Source organism: Geotrypetes seraphini, chromosome 2 (genome assembly GCF_902459505.1).
Source record: "Geotrypetes seraphini chromosome 2, aGeoSer1.1, whole genome shotgun sequence".
Lineage (NCBI taxonomy): Eukaryota > Metazoa > Chordata > Amphibia > Gymnophiona > Dermophiidae > Geotrypetes > Geotrypetes seraphini.
In genome coordinates, this window is record NC_047085.1 from 149,919,036 (window position 1) to 149,940,326 (window position 21,291).

General features: G+C 41.1%; 1 protein-coding gene across 3 annotated transcripts in view; it reads left to right on the forward strand.

Moving 5' to 3' along the window:
* LOC117355446 (tyrosine-protein phosphatase non-receptor type 23-like) overlaps positions 1–19,787 on the forward strand; it is a 193,072-nt gene extending 173,285 nt beyond the window's left edge. For 2 of the 3 annotated variants that reach the window (XM_033933994.1, XM_033933996.1), the window contains one exon: positions 16,383–19,620. In XM_033933994.1, the coding sequence (XP_033789885.1) occupies positions 16,383–16,757 (375 nt within the window). In that variant the 3' untranslated portion in view covers positions 16,758–19,620. The other variant, XM_033933995.1, reaches the window with a different exon arrangement.
* The last annotated feature ends 1,504 nt before the right edge of the window (positions 19,788–21,291 follow it).

Genomic DNA, 21,291 nt, shown 5'->3' on the forward strand with positions numbered 1-21,291 from the left:
AGATGGAGGGATTGTGTGCCAAAGTTTGGGTATGAAATGTGAGTAGGAGCGTTTGCAGGCAGTTTCAGTTTTGAGGGAACGGCCAGAAGGTATGGTCAGTCGTTTTTCTCCTTGGGACCTCAGTGGTCGTTTTGGGAAGTAGATTTGTAGTTTAGTTAATGGCAGGCAGAATCATTATAGCCATTTCAAAAGGGAGAGGCTACCCTTTCATAGGCTATTATGGCCATGAATGCTAGCGTATACTAGACTTGTAAGGGTCCTGAAAAGATCCTTAAACTATGTAGCAAGACCTATGAGGGGCTGCTGAAAAGTTCTCAGCCCAACCAAGAAGAGATTGATATGGAACCATGAAACCTACAAGTTATTCCACATTTTTCTTGACAATTTTTGTTTCATTTCATATCAGTGAAATGAAAAGTATCAAGAAGTGTGTGATAGTTTCAAGTTTATTAATTCTTGATATCCCACAAATCGTATAACAGTTAGGTGGCTTACAATAAAATTGATAGATACAAATAACTAATAATATTGAAGATAAAAACAATAAAACAATTATAAAAACAATACGTAACACACAAGGATAGAGAGGGAAATACAAATTAAAATAGAAAAGTAAGGGGAAGGATAATACATGAGGTCTAGGAATAGTCTTTATACTTTGTCTGGTGTAACCAGCATTACAAGTTATAAAATCGGATGCCTAAGAAAAAGTATCGGTGAATAAAAACTATCAAGAGAAGTATCTTAAAACTATCAAGAGAAGTCTGTAGTCTGAGATGACTGGGAAGAACTTCCCTAATTCAGGACCTTGAATGGAAAAAATTGAGTTGCGTATTGCGTCAGGCCCCTTCCCTTCCCTTGTTTAAAAGCAGACCGGAAACCTACCTTTTTGATATAGCCTTCAGTCCTTAACCGTACTCCTCTGTCCTCCAACCCAGCCAGCTGATTAACCATTCCCCTTAACTGTATCCATGACATCCTGTTTGTCTGTCTGTCTTGGTTGTTTAGATTGTAAGCTCTTTTGAGAAGGGACTGTTTTCTTCTTCTTTGTGACTCTGTGCAGTGCTGCGTGCGTGTGGTAGTTCGATAGAAATAATTAATAGTAGTATTAGAGTCAAGAAATATTTCTCTAAAGGTATGAACTACTAAGTGATTTTGATTGAGAGATCTTAGAGTTCAAAATGGAGTCTAGGGTGTTAAAAATTTACAGAGAAATAAAGGGTTGTCTGTGGAATGAATTTTGAAAACTAATAATAGAATTTTATAGGTAATTTGGTGAGATATTGGATGCCAGTTAGCATATTTGAGTAAAGGAGTAACATGATCATATTTCTTACGACCTGTTATAAGTTTTATGGCTGTATTTTGAATTAGTTGAAGCCTTTTGAGTTCTTTAGCTTGTATACAGGATCATCACTGGAAGCTGAACTTTATTGGAGGTAAAACGAAAAACAAAAGAGAAAATCCAACACAATCTGCAGTGAGGAAAAGACTGCACAAACAAAAACAAAGGAAACTGCAGACGAGCGTACATGATGCAGGCTATGTTTATTATATCAATTCTTAATTACAGTTAATGTTACCACCTTTTTACAAACCAAGGGAACCGACACGGTCTGTGTTTCGGTTAACACGCCTTCATCAGGGGTCCCTAGTTGACAAAGTATCAAATTAAACTGCAAACAAAAATAAACATGAGCCTGTGTAAATCGAAGGTAATCTTTGACCAGAGACCTCTGCCCAACAAGAGCAGGCAGCTGGGGGGAGGGGGAGGCTGACAGGATTGGGGGTGACTGGGACATAATGGGGCAGGGATGGGTGGAACTGGGTAGCTCTGGGAGTGGGTCTAGGGGTCGGTAAGCATAGGGTTACCATATGGTTCCAGAGAAAGAAGTTTGAACCTGGAAGTCTCAATCCGTCCTTCTTTTTCTGGAGCCATATGGTAACCCTAGGTAAGCATAAAGACATGCTTACCATAGCTCAAAATGGCATATCTCAAGATGTGCTTAGATACCCCGCAATAAATCAGCTATATGTATGTATAAACCATGTGCTAAAAATATGTAAAACTTTCTGTTGAGGGGGTGTGTCTGGGGAGGGAGAATGGACATGACAATGCAAATTAGTTAGCACAGCTTCCTTACCATATGCTAACTGATTAGCATATGATTAGCACGTGGACCCTTAACCACCCACAAAATAGGCATTGATAAGTGCACTGGGGTCGGTAACTGCCTAGCAGGCAGGGCATGAGTCTCCAGGATGGGCTGGAATGACTCCATATTTGGCATGTGCCCTTAATGCCTCTGCACCATGTTGCACAAGGAAGTGTCCCAGCTTCTTCTGGAGCATGGCTTGAATCCGCCCCTCAATGACAGGTATTACAAAAAGGCTAGAACTGTGCTGGTGTGGAGACCACCTGATTAAATTGCAGGTGTTGAATTGGAAGAAGGGTCCTGACACCACAACCACAGAGGGAGAGCGATCCTTTCAGCACCAACACTTTTCAGGGGGTGGCAATGCTGAATTCCTGGAGTTTCCAGCACCATGCCCTTAAGAGGACCAAAGCCTATGCTTCTTAGCCTTCATCCGAGGCATAGCATTGCGATCTCTCAGTGCCTAAAAGGACAGTCGAATCCACACATATCCTTGGTGCTGGGTCTCATCAGTCCTGGGGCCTGCTACAAGTGCTCAATGTTCAGGCAGGTGTTGACCACCTTGATGGCAATGCACTCCTGGTAACTTATGCACTTCCAGCAGCCTTAGGGACCGATGTTGATGATAATAGACTGGCCTTATCAAGCCCATAAATTCTGTGTCTAGGCCAGCCTTGCTTTCTATGTCCTTTTCTGCATTTTTAAACAGATATAATAGTCAGAGGTGTCATGATCAGGGCTTAGGCACTACAAATGCTAATTGTGTGTGTGTGTGGGGGGGGTTCCGTCCATACTAAAAATGACCCTGTTAAATTTAGCACTAGGGTCTGCTGCACCATTGGGGAGAAAATAGCTGAGGCTTAAATCACATGACTGAATGGTGAGAAATAAAAGGGAGACCTCACAGAAAACACCCGGCCAGTGCTCAAGCCTAAGTGGGCCTCAGAGCTGAAAAATAGGGGAAACTTAAAACTGCCACAAAACTTAGGGGCTTTTTTACTGAGGCGCGCTAGTGCATCTTAGCGCACACTAAAGGCTAACGAGTCCATAGGATATAATGGACGCATCAGCATGCGTTACCATTTAGCATGCGCTAAGACGCACTAGTGCGCCTTTAGTAAAAGGACTCCTAAGTACAAACTAAACCAGGCAGAAAAAAAAAGGGTTAGAAAGAAAAATATGAAGAAAAAAGAGTACTTGTAGCAAAGAAGACTCTTCAAAGTTGTCAAAACAATAGTGTAGAGCAGGGTTGCCCAAATGGCTGATTGCTATCGACCAGTAGATCGCAAAGGCAATGCGAATCAATCGCATTGCCTTTGCGATCTTTTTCTCCCTGCTGCTTCCCCAAGCCAGGCCTGGCGTGTACAAGCGCAGGACTCGCAAGACTTCACCTCCCATGTCAATTCTGACATTGGAGAGGAAGTTCTGGACCAGCCAATCACTGCCTGGCTGGCCTGGAACTTCCTCCCCGATGTTAGAATTGACATTGAAGGTGAAGTCTTGTGGGCCCGGCGCTTGTACGTGTCAGGCCTGGCTCAGGGAAGCAGCAAGGAGAAATCGGCGTAGTGGCTTTGGGGTAGGGGGTAGGGAAAGAATTGGGGAAGTGGAGAAATTGGCATGATGGCTTGGGGGGGGCAGGGGGAGAGAGAAAGAAAGGCAGAAAGAAAGAGGGGGGGGGCAGGAGTAGAGAGAAAGAAAGACAGGCAGGCAGGGGTAGAGAGAAAGAAAGGCAGAAAGAAAGAAATGCAACTCATGAAATCACCAGACAAAAAGGTAGGTAAAATGATTTTATTTTAAATTTAGTGATCAAAATGTGTCCGTTTTGAGAATTTATATCTGCTGTCTATATTTTGCACTATGGTCCCCTTTTACTAAAGTGCAATAGCGTTTTTTAGCACAGGGAGTCTATGAGCATCGAGAACAGCGCAGGACATTCAGCGCAGCTTCCTGCGCTAAAAACCTTTATCGCGGTTTAGTATAAGGGGAGGGGGGGTATATTTGTCTATTTTTGTATAGTTGTTACTGAGGTGACATTGCATATTTTAAATTCATCTGCCTTGACCTCTGAAAAAAACCCCGAATACAAATGATAATTAACATTTTCTCTGCGTACAGTCTGCTTTGTGTTTTTAAAATTTTATTGTTGGTAGATCATTTGACTTGGTCATTTTAAAAGTAGCTCGCAAGCCAAAAAAGTGTGGGCCCCCCTGGTGTAGAGGAAAGCTTACAGAAACGCAATTTCTCTGCTCCATGAGAGGTCCCATACGCTCACACTGGGCAAGATGGCACTCGCACATGTAAGGTGGGATGCTGCCAAAAGCCTCTTAAAGCTATAGAGTGCTGGGTAGCCTCTGCAACAGGGCTCTGGAAGATAACATCACTTACTTGTAAAATTAATGACCTTGCTTATCCTCAGAGAATTCTGTGTGCCACTCCACTTTGATACCAATGCTGCAGTGTAAACTAAATTAAAAAAATGTGGCAGCTCTGAGACTTAACTGATTTATCATGGGGGGGGGGGGGAGGTCAGCAGAAGGTATCGATCCTGCTCGTCACACTCCATTGTTTGAAGTTTACCTTTGCTAATTGCAGATATCATGAACTCCTCTGATATAGTCTTGGTTATTGCTGCTCACAGTGTATTCTCTCAGCACCATTATACAAATTAAATCTATGCTTCCAAAATGTCAGCAACAAAATAGACTAATTGATTATATTTGTGCAAGCAAAAACAACCTTGCATGTTAGATTATGGGGAATAAACAAGAGTGAGGAAACGGAAGAGTTCTTAGGGCTCTTTTACTGCTTTTCATCTGTGTTTGTGGCATTCATTTGAAAGTCCTAAATGCTGAGTCCCTAGAGTATGGTACAGTGGTTAAAGCTACGGCCTCAGCATCCTGAGGTTGTGGGTTCAAACCCACGCTGCCCCTTGTGACCCTGGGCAAGTCACTTAATCCCCCATTGCCTCAGGTACATTAGATAGATTGTGAGCCCCCCACGACAGACAGGGAAAAATGCTTGAGTATCTGAATAAATTCATGTAAACCATTCTGAGCTCCCCTGGGAGAACGGTATAGAAAATTAAATGAATACATAATCCTTGAGCGTCAGCAATTTTTCCATCCACCCAATAAACTCATATTTTTCTGGTCTCTCTACAGTTTTAAAATGTATGTAGGCGGTATTGACATATAGATTGATAACAGAATGTGTCCCTTCTCTAACAGTACAATCAGCCATATCGATGCTTCTGCATTTTAAGCGCCTTGCAATAATTTACCCCTCTGCTGTTGAATGAGAAACATGGGGAATGGCAGATAGGGAGGGCAAAAAAGGAAAAGGAGGTATAAGGTGCAACATAGCTACACAGCCAGTTGATGGCAGCAGATAAGTATATATAATAGTCAGTTAAGAAATTTCAGCTAGAATTTGAAGAGTGGTGAAAACTCAACTGGGATTGCGGCCCTCAAAGATCAAGGTTGCCCACCGTTGCATAGAGAGATTCTCTCATTTTGCCACCTTTGATGTGACAGAGGGTGAGCCAGGTGCCCGAGGAAAGGACAGGTCTTGGAATAGTGGAGGTAATGAGTAGCAAGTCTGCTGCATTCTCAAAAAAAAAAAAAAAAGTATATTTATTTTTGACTAAGTGCCTAAGTGAGCTGCTTGATCAAATTTGGCAGTTGAGGAAATTTTTGTAATAAATTGATTGTACTTGCTTATGTCATGAATGCTGGTTGAAGCTTTGTTGTCTGGGCTGTGTATTATGGTCTCTTTCCCTTTTATCAAGTAAAGTGGTTTTGGGAAACCACAGCATCACTGTCTGGAGGGAAGGGGTAAAACGCGGGTCTCATGGACCTGAGGGACCTTGCGGATATAAAACCGCACGTCCTTAAAAATCTGAGGTCCGTGCATTGACAAGTCCGCCTTCGCTTTCCCTGCAGCTCAGCTCAGGCCCCCGGCTTCCTCGCGGACCTCACGGATCTGAACTGCACGTCACATTCTTAAAAATCCGAGGTCCATGCCACTTTTGAGGTCTGTGCCACTTTTAGTCTCTGGCTCTGACAGAGCTCTATGACAATTTAACTCTGACGGATCCTAATGCTGTTCCCTCCCTATGCTAGGATCCGTCAGAGTTAAATTGTCATAGAGCTCTGTCAGAGCCAGAGATTAAAAGTGGCACGGCCTCAAAAGTGGCGCGGACCTCGGATTTTTAAGGACGTGCGGTTTTAGATCCGCGAGGTCCGCGTTTTACCCCTTCCCCTGTCTGGAGTGTAAGTGGAAAAGGCACCAGTCGCTGAGATGCCCAGCAGAATTTTGTTTTTCCTTAGGTAGAACCCTGTCTCTAAGCATTCTTTGCACTCACCGAACAGTTCAAGATCTTGGGAAGGAAGCTGAAGATGAGGACACAGAGGATAGCATTCTCGGAGATCCTACCAGTACCGAGGGCTGATGTGAAGAGGCAGATGGAACTACAATCAATTAATGCGTGGATAAGGAGATGGTGCGAAGAGGAGGGTTTCCACTTCATGAGGAACTGGACATCGTTTTGGGGCAAGAACAAGCTATTCAGGAGAGATAGACTACACCTGAGCACAGCGGGAACTAGACTACTAGCAAACAACGTCAGGAAAGGAATAGAACAAGCTTTAAACTAAGAAGAAGGGGAAAGCCGACAGTCGACCAGGCGTTGATGATTCGGAAGACAGTATCCCGAAAGGATACTGGGTGGGGAAAGTGCTGGGAAGACACCAAAGACACACAACAGGCGATGAAAGACCAACAGAGCCAGACGATGAAAGACCAACAGAGCCAGACGAATCAAGAGGAGGTTAGGAAGAGTCTACTACAAGGGGAGGATGAAAAGAAACAAGAGGAAGGGAAGGAGCATAAGGAGGAAAATAAGAACGTATCACAAGGGGATAATATAAGAGACATTAAACAGGAGTCTGCAGGACAGGAAGGGCATGGTGAAAACAACAAATCACAAGGGAAATTAACAAAATAACAAAACTATCAAGACTTAAATTGTATGTACACTAACGCAAGAAGCCTGAAGAACAAAATGGGTGAACTAGAAATCATGGCCAAAGATGAGAACCTGGTCGTCATAGCAATCATGGAAACATGTTGGGACGAAGAAAACAAATGGGACATAGTACTACCAGGATACAAGCTCTACCGAAGAGATAGGACGCATCAAAAAGGGGGAGGAGTAGCACTTTATATAAAGGATACCATTCACTCGACCGGAGTGAATGCAGCAACGATAAAGGACCAACCAGAATCAATATGGGTTAACATACCAGGAAGAAAGGGAACCAAGATAAAGATGGGACTGTACTATCGCCCACCTGGACAAACAGAAGCAATGGATGAAGAATTGAGGGCTGAATTGAGACGAGAATGTAAAAACGCAAACACCATAATTATGGGAGATTTCAACTATCCCGGGATAGACGGAGCCATGGAGCCTCAAGATGTTCAAGGGAAATGGAGTTCCTGGAGGCAGTACGGGACTGTTTCTTGGAGCAGCTTGTTAAGGAACCAACAAGAGGGACAGCTATACTGGATTTAATCCTCAGTGGGTTGAAAGGACCTACCCAAGAAGTGGAAGTAGTAGGACCATTAGGAAACAGTGATCACAACAGGATCCAATTCAAAGTGGAAATAGAAATGCCAAAGGGGAAGAGAACCATTGCAACAGCGTTTAACTTCAAGAAAGGGAACTATAACGCTATGAGGCAAATGGTAAAGAGAAAACTCAAGAACAGCTCCAGGAAAACACAGACGGTGGAGCAAGCCTGGACCTTATTCAAGGACACGGTAAACGAGGCGCAAAACCTGTATATAACCAGATTTAGAAAAGGGAGCAAAAAGAATCAAACAAAAGACCCAGCATGGATAACCAATGAAGTTAAGAAGGTGATAGGAAACAAGAAAAAATCATTCAAGAAGTGGAAAAAGGATAAAACTGAGGAAAACTGAAAAGAGCACAGGAAACATCAAAAAGAATGTCACCGTGTGGTCAGAACAGCGAAAAGAGAGTACGAGGAGAGACTTGCCAAGGAGGCACAAAATTTTAAACCATTCTTTCGATATGTGAAAGGAAAACAACCGGCAAGGGAGGAAGTGGGACCCCTGGATGAGGGAGGCAGAAAAGGAGTGGTAAAGGAGGAAAAGGAGGTAGCAGACAGATTAAACACATTCTTCTCGTCAGTCTTCATAAAAGAGGACAGAACCAACATGCCAGAACCGGAAAAAACCTTCAAGGGGGATCAGGAGGAAAAATTATTATCAATAGAGGTGAGTCTCGAGGACGTACTCAATCTGATAGATAGACTAAAAACTGACAAATCGCCAGGACCTGATGGAATCCACCCGAGAATACTGAAGGAGCTCAGAGACGAAATAGCGGAGTTACTACAGAAGATTTGCAACCTATCCTTGAAAAACAGGGGTAGTACCGGAGGACTGGAGGATAGCAAATGTTACACCTATCTTCAAAAAGGGATCCAGAGGCAACCCGGGGAACTACAGACCGGTGAGCTTGACCTCAGTTCCGGAGAAGTTGGCCGAATCATTAATCAAAGACAGCATAAATGAGCATATAGAAAGAAATAATCTGATGAGAACCAGCCAGCATGGTTTCTGTAAAGGGAGATCCTGCCAAACGAACCTACTGCACTTCTTCGAGGGGATTAGCGAACAAATCTGGACTTTCAAAAAGCCTTTGACAAGGTACCCCATGAGCACCTGCTAAGGAAACTGTGGAACCAAGGGGTGGAAGGGGAAGTGCACAGATGGATCTGTAATTGGTTGGCGGACAGGAAGCAGAGGATAGGAGTAAAAGGACACTACTCTGACTGGGAAGCAGTCACAAGCGGTGTCCCGCAGGGGTCAGTACTGGCACCATTGCTGTTCAATACATTCATTAATGACCTGGAAGTGGGGACGAAGTGCGAAGTTATAAAATTTGCGGACGACACAAAACTCTCCAGTAGGGTTAGAACTGTTGAAGAATGTAAAGAACTACAAAGGGACTTGAACAAACTGAGTGAATGGGCAAATAAATGGCAAATGTGCTTCAATGTAGAGAAATGCAAAGTCTTGCACATAGGGAAAGGTAACCCGATGTTCAACTACAAGATGGGGGGGATGGTATTGGGGTAGAGCAACCTAGAAAGGGACTTGGGGGTCTTAGTGGACCAATCAATGAAGTCGGGAGCACAATGCGCAGCGGCCTCCAAGAAGGCGAACAGAATGTTGGGAATTATTAAAAAAGGAATCACTACCAGAACCAAAGAAGTTATCCTGCCGCTATATCGGGCGATGATACGCCCGCATCTGGAATACTGTGTTCAATACTGGTCGCCGAACATTAAGAAGGATATGGCGACACTCGAGAGGGTCCAGAGAAGAGCAACAAAAATGATAAAGGGCATGGAAGACCTCTCATATGCTGTGAGGCTGGAGAAACTGGGGCTTTTTTCCCTGGAAAAACGGAGACTTAGAGGGGACATGTTAGAAACTTACAAGATCATAAAGGGTATAGAGAAGGTAGAGAGGGGCAGATTCTTCAGACTGGCGGGGGAAACAAAAACAAGAGGGCACTCAAGAAAATTGAAGGGAGACAGATTCAGAACAAATGCTAGGAAGTTCTTCACTCAGAGGGTGGTGGATACCTGGAATGCGCTTCTGGAGGAGGTGGTAGAGCAGAGTACGATTTTGGGTTTCAAAATGGGGTTGGACAAGTTCCTGAAGGATAAGGGGATTGAGGGGTATAGTTAGAGGGGTACTATATAGGATAAAATGTCTTAAGTAAAGGATCACTACAGGTCACGGACCTGGGGGGGCTGCCGTGGGTGTGGACTGCTGAGCACGATGGACCTATGGTCTGACTCAGCAGAGGTGATGCTTATGTTCTTATACAGCTTGGGATTACGTGTGGTTTCTTAATTATAGGGTCTTTTACTAAGGCGCGCTAGCTGATTTAGCATGCGCTAAATGCTAATGCGACCATAGAATATAATGTAATATAATAGTCTGCCTTAGTTCCTTGAAGTGGGAAGTTGATACGAAGGTTTTGAACCTTATGCTGGTGTGGCTGTATGATAAACTAAAAGATAACAAGATGGATTAGAGCAGTGGTTCCCATCCCTGTCCTGGAGGACCCCCAGGCCAGTTGGGTTTTCAGGTTAGCCCTAATGAATATGCATGAGAGAGATTTGCATATAATGGAGGTGTCAGGCATGCAAATCTGCTCTATGCATATTCATTAGGGCTATCCTGAAAACCCGATTGGCCTGATGGTCCTCCAGGACAGGGTTGGGAACCACTGGATTAGAGCAGTGAAAACCTGAAGCAGTCGCAGCTCCTGAAGATGCTGACTCAACGAAACACAGTGCTGTGTCGGGCTTGCTGGGTGAGATTGTGCAGAGATCAATGGCGTTGCCAGGATTTCATATAGTTTAGCTATGACTGTTGAAATTTCAGTTATGTCTTGAATACAGCAAGTGACATTGGGACTTTGAAAAATCTGGTTTTGATCACATGAATGGAGCAGTGGTTGAAACAATTTGATCCATTCCAGGTTTTCCAGTTCAGTGGGCAGACTTGGGCCGTCGGCCCTTTTCTGCCGTCATACTCTATGTTTCTATCAGACAGGTGGGGTTGCTCCAGAGGAATGCTTAAAAGATGGATCCTCGAAGGAGGGAGGATTCTTGAGTGGGCAGACTTGTTGGGCCGTCGGCCCTTTTCTGCCGTCATACTCTATGTTTCTATGTTTTATCCAATTTAATTTTTATGAGGAGTTGTTATGTGATTGATATTGTTCAGAAATAGGTAGTGGTTCGCTTGAATGTTATTTAAAGTTGTGTGTTATTTATAGAGTATAATGGGCGCATTAGCATTTAACGTGTGCTAATCTTTAGGGTGCACTAAATTGATTAGTGCACCTTAGTAAAAGACCCCTTTAGTAAGGTACATTGTTATGAAGATAACTGTGTGGACTTTTTACACACTGACTCTGTTACTGTTAAATGGGAATCAAGAAATAGGAATGCTTAATAAATTGACTTATGATATTCCAAAAATGTTTCATTTTTTGTAATTTTCTAGAAATAACTTGAAAGTAAACTTAACCCTGACCACTATGCCGTATCACTCATATACCGCTGTTTATCTAACACAGCTAACTCTATATTGATTCTGGATACCACCTAGAATACATAAACTACTAACTAGGGCCCCCTTTTATCAAGCCATGTTAGGATTTTTTTTATTGCCAGCCACTACGGTAAAAGTTCCAATGCTCATAGGAATTCTATGAGCACTGGAGCTCTTACCACAGTGGACAGCGATTAAAAAAACAACAACCCTAATGCAGCATGCTAAAAGGGGTCTAGAGGTACACCAGTTTTCTTTTCACTTAATGGTACCCTGAATTAGATGTAGTGAAATCTGACAACAAAATCAAACTGATTTCCCCAGAATTCTATTGCTTCAACAGTTCTCCCTCTGCATCTATTCTTATCTCCCCTCTTTTTAACCTTTCAAATTCCTTTAGATCATTGTAATCTTATTAGTATGTTTATTTTCTTATTTTTCTCCTCTATCTCTATTTTCTTTCTTTATTACTCTTCTAATTGTCATTTTTCCTGGTACTTTAGTTAGATTGTGAGCCTTCGGGACAGTAAGGGAATTTCTAAGTACCTATCTTACTTATAAATTTAATGCACCAATATATTCATTGTAACCCGTTCTGGGCTCTTTTGGGAGGATGGGCTAAAAAATCGAATAAATAAATAAATAAACATGCAGATATTTTTGAACAGTCCAGATACCTGGGCTATGTTCACCCTGTTCTACCTCCTAGTTCCATCTTGGTTCTTGTAACTGACTACAGACAACTTCCAGCTGTAGAAATTGAGATTTCAAAGTGCCGGATAGATGCCAACTCATAACACACTCTATACCCCAATTATATTGTATGCTTCCTCAATATGCAGATAGTGGGTGAGAGAAACAAATATTTTGGGTCACCCAGCAACCTTTTTTTTTTTTTTTTAGCTAAAATGTGTTAAGCTGTTAGAGGAATTAGCCTGCAAAAAGTTAACACATGTTGACCCAATGTGAGAATTAACATGTGTTAACTGCTTAATGCAAAATGGCAATAAAAAGGTGAGGTGTTTTGTGTTGTTTTTTTTTACAAAATTAGATTTTTTTTTATTTTAGGTTGAAATTATGTGGATGGTTTAAGATGATTTTAATGCAATCTGATTTTAGAACAGTTTTGTGAGCATTGGTTTTTAGTGTAATTAGATTATTGTAACTTTACTACTAGGAATGCCACAAAAGTGTTTCAAGCTTGCTGGGCTCTGCAGAACTTGGCTGCATGTTTGACTAACACTTTCAGATTTCAACGCTTATTACACAAATTATTTTTTTACATTTTTTTTATTTTAAAAGTCTCTATTAAATCCCCTCTCAGTCTTCTCTGCTCGAGGGTAAACAATCCCAATTTCCTAAGGCGCACCTTCTTGCAAATTGTATTGAGGGCTATGGTATATCTGGGTCTCCAATCAGGAGGACCTAAATGGGCCGCCGCGTGTGCGGATCACCGGACTGGATGGACCTCGGTCTGATCCGGTGAGGGCTTTTCTTATGTATTCTTTTACAAGTTGAATAAACAATACTTGAAAGGAAATATAACAATTAAAGGTTTGGATAAATTCCTGAAGGATAAGGGGATTGAGGGATACGGATAGAAGTAGTGATAGGTTTCAGGATGAGGCAGGGACCACTTGACAGGCCATGGACCTGATGGGCCGCCGCGGGTGCAGACTGCTGGGCGCGATGGACCTCTGCTCTGGCCCAGTGGAGGCAACTTCTTATGTTCTTAAAGAAGAAACCAATAATACAATTATAAAATAATTCCACATTACTAACTAAAACTAAAGTCCACATTATGGGGAGAGAGAATCAATCACTTCCAAGGGAAGTTAGATTTCAGGAAATAACTCTAAATTAAGTCAAATTACAGAGTGCAGTTAGTTAATTAATGAATGGCCTGATTGGCTGATTCCATGGAAGTCTCTGGAATTCTTGTAGTTGCTTTACCCTCAAGAAAAAATTGCAATTGATCAGGTACATAAAAAATATATCTGTTACTCTGATAAGTAATGCAACATTTACAAGGAAAACGTAACTGAAAAGTTGCTCCTAAACTCAAAACAGATTGACGATAGGCCAGAAATTTCCTACGTCTGGCTTGCGTCCACTTCGATACAAATTCTTTCTTCTCTCTACTGTTTAAAGAATCAAATTTAAGATATTTTGTTTTAATTTATACGACTCTTTTTCTGGGGAAGCACCTTATTACTTCATGATGTACTATCTAGATCAGTGTTTCTTAACTCGGTCCTGGAGTACTCCCTTGCCAGTCAGGTTTTCAGGATATCCATCATATGAGTATGCAAATTTATTTCATGCATATTCATTGTGGATATCCTGAAAACCTGACCAGCAAGGGGGTACTCCAGAATCGAGTTGAGAAACACTGATCTAGATTTCTGCAGTCAGAAAATAATCAGAAATTATAATTACCTTTACCTTAACAGTATCGCTTGATAGAAACATAAAAGATCTTTTACGTTGTCAGGTCAATTGGGTCCATTTGAATTGAACAAACTGAGAGATATCAGATTGGTTAAGAAATATGTTTTAACAAAATATTTGAAGGCATTTCTTTTTTTTCACAAGTATTTAATATGTAACTGATGTGCTGTTAATGTTAAGTGCATTGATGAAAGAATTTCGTGATATGTTTTTGCAATTTTATGCTTGTTTATATATTATAGTGTCCTTTTATAACACTAGTAGATACTAACAGCGGAAGCTGGAGTGGCCCGCTTCCTTAATGCTAACATTTTTCTTGCCCTTCAAACCCTTAACCCAAACCCCAAGGAGACACGTAAACCTATGTGGTGAAACCTGGCCGCAGCCTGTTTATTGAAAAATAAACAAATTTAAATAATATTTAACATATTATAAATAACATTACAAACAGCATTAAATAACAGTTTATCCATTAAACCAGCACAATGGTATCACCATTGTGACCCAGATCCCGCGCTACCGGCTCAGATATAAATGGCCCCCGACCCTGCCGTCTAAGCAAGGGTCCGAGGGGTGGCATGTCCCCACATGCCCCATTGTCCAGGGTCATCCGACCCACCAGGCACGGCTCCCAGCCGGCCCACCGCTCATCCCATGATGAGACCAGCCGCCAGTAGCTCGGGATACCGCCTACCTAAGCCCAACACTCCACCCCCTAGTACTAGCGAGCGGGAGGGCGGGAAAGCTGCCTCGGAGAACCGGAAACCGTTAAGGTCCTCCGAGAGCCCTCCTATTTATACCCCTACCCACCCAACCCTGCAGCCGTGACTTTAACCTATCGGAGGTCGATCCCCTGGCGGGAAAGACCTCCACCCTTCCCATTCAAATGCCCTTCCTACCTTGACCACCCCCCCTGGTTCCTTACCCGACGGGCGGCCCCGCAGGCCTCCCAGCTCCGCGTTAGAGACGTCCGTTGAGACAAGCTCTCGGGCTTTTTATTTTAGCAACTAAAAAGAGCTTACCGTGGGACATGCTGAGTCGTCCCTCAGTAATTTTGCAATGTGTGCACACAAATCATATGCTTTTTTATCCACCAAGATGAGGTGTGCACTAATCATTTAGCACAGCTGTATTCCTGCATGCTAATTGATGAAATTCTATAACCAGTGCCACTGTCCACTGCAGGAGGGATGCCTACTCCCTCATGGCGCTGCCAGCCCCCCTCCATCCTTCTTCACTTTTCTTCCCTACATCTTCTCAAATTAGTCTACTTTTCCATGTCTTCTCTTTCCACTATCCACATGAGCCATCTCTTCCCTCTCTCTGCCCTTCTCCTCCCTTCCATTAATATGTACTGTTTCCTTCCTTTTTTTTCTCCTCTATTCCCATCTTTTGTTAAACAACATTTTCCCCATCTCTTCCCTTCCTCACCCCTCCCATCCCTGTGCATATCTTGTCCCTCTCTTTCCCCTCCTCTCTGTCCCTATGCATCATCTCCTCCCTCTCTCTCCCCCCTCTTGTGGTCTGACATCTTTCATTCCCACAGTCTGGCATTTCTCTCGCCTCCTCCCCTCCCCTCCTCCCCCTTTGTGGTTTGGCATCTCTGTCCTTTTCTTGCCCCCTCTCCCTTACCTTAATCTGGCATCTCTTTCTCCTTCCCTTCCTCTCCAGTAGGCTGACATCTCTCTCCTTCCGTTTCCCCCTTCTTGTGGTCTGGTATCTCTCCTTCCCTTCCTTCTTCCTCCCTACTTTAGTCTGGAATTTCTCTCTCCTCCTTCTGTACTTTAATCTGGAATCTCTCTCTCCTTCCCTTCCCCCTCCAGTAGTCTAACACATTTCTGTCTTTCCCTTTCTCCCTTCTTGTGGTCTAATAGTTTCTCTTCTCTCCTTCCCTTCCCTCCTCCCTACCATAGTCTGGCATCTCTATTCTTCCCTTCCCTTTCCTCCCCTGGAGGTCTGAAATCTCTTTCTGTTTTTTCATTCCCACCCTCACAGTCCAGAATCTACTGCATTGGAGCATTTAGCGCTCTGAGCTGTGATAGAAACCTCTCCTGTGGCTTAGTAAAAGGGTGGGGAAGTATGATGCTAACTAGAAAAATCACTGCGGGACAGCTATAGGACTTGAAGAAAACTTGACAAACTGGAAAAATGTTCATAAAAACATATCTTATGTAAGCTCCAGTGACCTGCTTCCAACCAGCTCTATAGAAAGTTGAAGCAGTCTCATCTGAAAGCAGCAAGCAGGAATTGGCATGTGTGAACAGAAAGCCTACTCAACAGTTTCTAGAAACTCTAAACTGGAGCAACATTCTCCGTTCTAGGCTCCATTGGTGACATCACCCAGGTTATAATGATGTACTATCCTTCTTGTCCTTGAAGTAATGTACTCTTGTCTTAGTTGCAAGACAGGTTTAGCTTTAAAATTATTTTAGTTTATTATAAAGACCTTGGAATATTCAGCTTATTTCACATGCTAATACACATTAATGTACATTATTAGGAAATGGGTGCATACAGTAAATAACATGTATTAACTTGGTGAAGCACTTTAGTATCTAACCCTATTATATAGTTGCTTAAGGGGTTTGTTTTTATATTCTTCATATCTAGGGCTTCAGAAAGATTTGTTCAGATCTTTATAAGGAGTATGAAGACAGTGCCTTTGGTATAGAGCCATTTAGTCGAATTGACCTCTGTTCCATGCACAAGAAGCAGAAGGAACCTGGTTATTATCATTGTGAGTGCTCTATCTGGGTTGGATCCAGCAGTATGTACTTGGGCCAAGAATCACCAAAAGGAGCTGCAGAAGAGGTGGTCAAAGATGTATGCCAAAATGGAGCTCCCAAGATATCTGAAAAAGATAGGCCAGCAAATTTAAGCCCCACTTCTACATCTTGCATGTTACAAGATGGTAAGTTAGATGTAAACAGTGAAGTCTCCATCACAAGTAGAGACAAAGCAACACATGAAAACTCAATAGCCTGAAGCTATGAGTACTAAAATTTGCAAATGAGATGGGAAGGCCTACTCCAGGTCTGCACCCGATCTCTTCATTAGATCCAAATGAATTAATGGATGCAATTGAGGAACCTGAAAATAACAAATTGACCTACTAATTTAGACATTTGTGAAGGAATACAAATGACATGTGATGAGCTAGTGAGCACAATAACTGTGATATAATTACTTTTGTGTCCTGCCAGTTATGGTAGGAATGAATCTGAAAATTCCATTACATCTAGAAAATTGTATACAGACTAAATGATGACAGTGATAGCATTCAGTGATCTTTCATAGTGACAACTAACCACAATTGATTTAATTATCAAGAAGGATGAGGCAAATGCTTCTGAATTATTTAATGTCAGCTAGGGTAGTTAAAAAAAGGCAGAAACAAACCAAACTGTAGGAAATAACCACCATAGTATATTATGCTACTCATTGCATTTTTTATTTTTTTTTTTTGCTTTTAGAGAAATGTGTTATGTAGGCATCTTTGAAAATGCATAAATATTTGTGTGCAAAAATTGTCAGTTTGTCCTCTTTGAGCCTTGTCAAACCACAGTTTGGGTAAGATTTGAAGCAGACTGTTAAAGATTTGGTCAAATTGTGCTAGTGCATTTTCTTTATAAACTAACAGAGGGCTATGTATCTCTTGTGCCTAACCCCCCCCCCAAAAAAAAACAAAAAAAAAACCCCACAAAACAACTGCCATGCACATTCCATTGCAAATTGTATATTTTAACCAAAGCTTGCCTGCAAATGTCACTCAAACTCATAACAGTTCAAAATGTACAAAAGTCGGAGTAGTTTCCCTTGTTTAAACTGAAATATTGATTTGGTGAAAAAAAAAAAAGAAAGCAATAGAATTTGAATAGTCAGTCATCCTTGGTTTCTATGTTAATTTAGCTTAGAAAATAAATTTGAAAGTAAATTTTCAAACATGGTTTTCAGCTAAGTTGCCTATAAAAATCTCAACTTTTCATTAAATTTATTAATTGGACTGTTAGTCTTTTAATTAGATTGATTTGAGCTTAATTTAATACTAATAGGAACAAGCCTCAGACTTAGGAGTGTATGTTTCCCAAATTGGGATTACTCTCTTGCCTCCTTATAACATCACTGGCTGTTGCCCCACCTCCCTACCAATATAGATTAGTTTAATCAATATTTAATTATCTTCTTATAAAACTTAAACTACATTATATTTTTTCTTACAAATAAATATCTAAGAACCCTATTCCTACTCTTTTATTAATTTAAATCATTAAAAACTTATTAAATTAAGCTACAAAATCCTATTTTGGTATGGAGTACACAAACACAATATTTTGAACAAATCAGCATGCAATTTTTGAAACTCAGAACCAACTCATGCCAGATCTTGTGCATTCATCTTGATCACACTCAATCAGAATTATCTCCTCCAAAATCCTTTTCTATTTCATTTCCTCATGTTTCAATTTCATTCCATTTCATTTACTCAGTTTATATATTTTACATATTTTTCATTTCATCAACAAATAAAAATGTTAATAGTGCTTTTGATACTTAAAGTGCATAGTGTAAAGTGCTCAGTGAAAAATGCTTAAATATTATGAGTACTGTAAAAAACTATCTAAGTACTCAAAAGCTTACAAAAGTTCATTTCTTCAATTCAAAAGCAGTTCATTTAAAGGCATTCAATTAATTTCCACTTATAGCCTTCAATATATTTTTCATCACTGTTTGTACATTTAAAAAAAATGTTGAATTCATTTAAACTTTTGGCTTTCCAATCAATGTTTCAGACACTTCTTCAATAATTCATTTTGAAAAAAGACATTGATTTCATTTTGACTTATGACTTCCATTTGATGCAATCACTAATATATAGTTTTCCAGATACTTAGCTTGAGTAGCCCAAAGTCAAATCAGTGTCGTTGCTTCTTATTAATATCTGACCAGGCCTTAGTTTCGCGGGGCAAACTTAAAGCACCCGCTGCTTCAGGGAAATGGCTTGAGCAACACTTATTCTATCTTCATAGCCTCGTTGGTCTTTAATATCTGTATATTTTATAAATAAAGTACCATTTGAAGTTTGTAGTGTTTTGTTGTTTCAGCTAAGTTGGCAATGTTTAATATAATGGTTCAAACATAGGTTTGTGAAAGCTGACATCCAGATCCCCCCCCTTAATATCACTTAAGTGGGCTTGAGCAAAATCACTTTAACCTTATCTCTTTATATAAAAAAAATTATTTGAAATTGTATAGACTCAAGGATCTTATATTTGACTGATTTCTTCTACCATACAGCCTTCTGCAAATATGCAATACAGCACATTTGGTTTGTTGAAAATATAATCAAAATATTGTTGAACTATAGTGTAAAATTCAAAATCAAGAGCTTGAAAGGCAGGCAAAATGCTATAGTTCTGTAGTTTCCAAACCCGCCTTCAAGTTAGATTAGGTTTTTAGGATAATCACAGTACATATACTTGAGATATTTACATGCACTGTTTGCAGACATCTCTTGCATATTCACTATAGATATCTTGAAATATAATCAGCTAGGAATCTCTAAGGGAAGTTTTGAAAACTATTTCTTTAGCTTTATATAGATTCAAATGATGAAACAAATTCTTTACATTTCTTGTAACTTGGTTGGTACTTATAAAAAAGAATTTGACTTTGTCCGACGTTGGGCAGTTCCAGTCTGTATGAGTTATTAGTCTGCATCTCAGCCTTCTGAGGGTGACTGTAGCATGCAAATTGAATGTGACATAACAAATATGTTTAAGCATACTGATTGTGGAGGTCATGGAAACCACATCAGTTTTCTGCCTTTAAAAACTAGCTTCACATTTCTGTTGCAGTGTATCAGAATGCATGGAATTAAGAGTCCATTGCTTGGCCTACACCAACAGATGGCACTAGCAGAAAACCAAACATTAACTAATGCTTCTAAAGAAAAGTGATGCAACATGAGTGAGATATTTTAGATGTAATAAAATGAAATTTGTGTTTTCATTTTACTGCCAACATGCATGTTATTTCAGTAATGAAAAATTGCAGTTGATTAAAAATGTGCCCTATTCTGTTACAAATGTCTAAGTTGTGCTATAAGGTGTTTTATAAAAAATCATCATTGGGCACTAAGAAATTAAATATGGAAGACATAGGTCATGCCCCAAAACAATATTTATTGCGTCACAAACTGACCCAGAAGAACTTATGCTTGACATCTTTGGCTTAACTTGTCACTGGAGAGTTTGTTGTGTAGGGGGAATGTTTATTTAACTTATTTTGTTTCTTGTATCAAGGTATAAAGAATAGGAATTTGCACCCATTTCGACCCCTTTTATCAAACTGCATAAGGGTTTTTTAAAAATCATAGACCACTGCCATAAAAGCTCCAACGCTAATACAATTTCTATGAGCCCTGGAGCTTTTATGGCAGCGGCTGGCGACAAAAAAGTCCTAACGCAGCTTGATAAAAGTGTAGGCCTTCATTTTGGTTGTTTCTCCCAGTATGTCTCTCTGAAGGGCTATTATATGGCGCATTCATTTGTTCATTAATTTAAAAATACTGTCTTAAAATACTTAGAAAAAACAAATTCCCCTCTAAATCTTTTAGAAATGGTGGATTGCAAGAATGCTTGCCATTGGGGGAAATAACTCGTGTACTAATTTATTTAAGCTTTAAATTTTTGTTTTGATGTAACCTCAGTGCTTGTGATAAAGGCTATCACCTCGGGAACCCAAGTTACACGCTGATGCTTTGTAAGAGGCTATTTCTCACGCCTCTTTAGTACTCTTTAGTGTGTTTTTTAAATAATAGTGCAATTCACTCAAAAAGTATTCTATAATTAAAGTAAAACTATCAATAACAATCATAACAATCCACCAGTCCAAAAAGTCAAGCTAGCGATTTACATTACATTACATTAGTGATTTCTATTCCGCCTGTGCCTTGCGGTTCTAAGCGGATTACAAATTAGAAGATATCTGGACATTTCCGCGAGAATTATATAACAAAGATTCAAGTAATCTAATATAATAAAGAGCTAGCCGCGCATGCGCACTCCTATTTGCGTGTTCTGTGCGCATGTAAGTCTGTGGCCGAAGGAGTACGCATGCACGCTAATACGTCACCAGCCGATCGCTTCCACAAGCCGGACCGCAGCCAGACGCCGATCTCCGTTCCTCCTGCCGCCGCCGATCTCCGTTCCTCCTTTGCCGCCCACCCCCTTCTCTTCCCGTGGGCCCGAATGTCAATTCCAGCAGCGTGTGCATCAGTCTTCACACGCTGCTTAGGGCCCTTCTACTGCCCTGATTTGCTCTGCCGCGTCTCTGATGATGTCATCAGGGACATGCCAGAGTAAATCAGGGCAGTAGAAGGACCCGAAGCAGCGTGTGGAGACTGATGCAAGCGCTGCTGGAATCACCACGTTTGTAGTCCAGACCGCGGGAAGGGAAGGGGGGGGGGTTAGAGGAAACGCTAATGCTGCTGCACAGGGAACTGGTGGGGGGGAGGGAA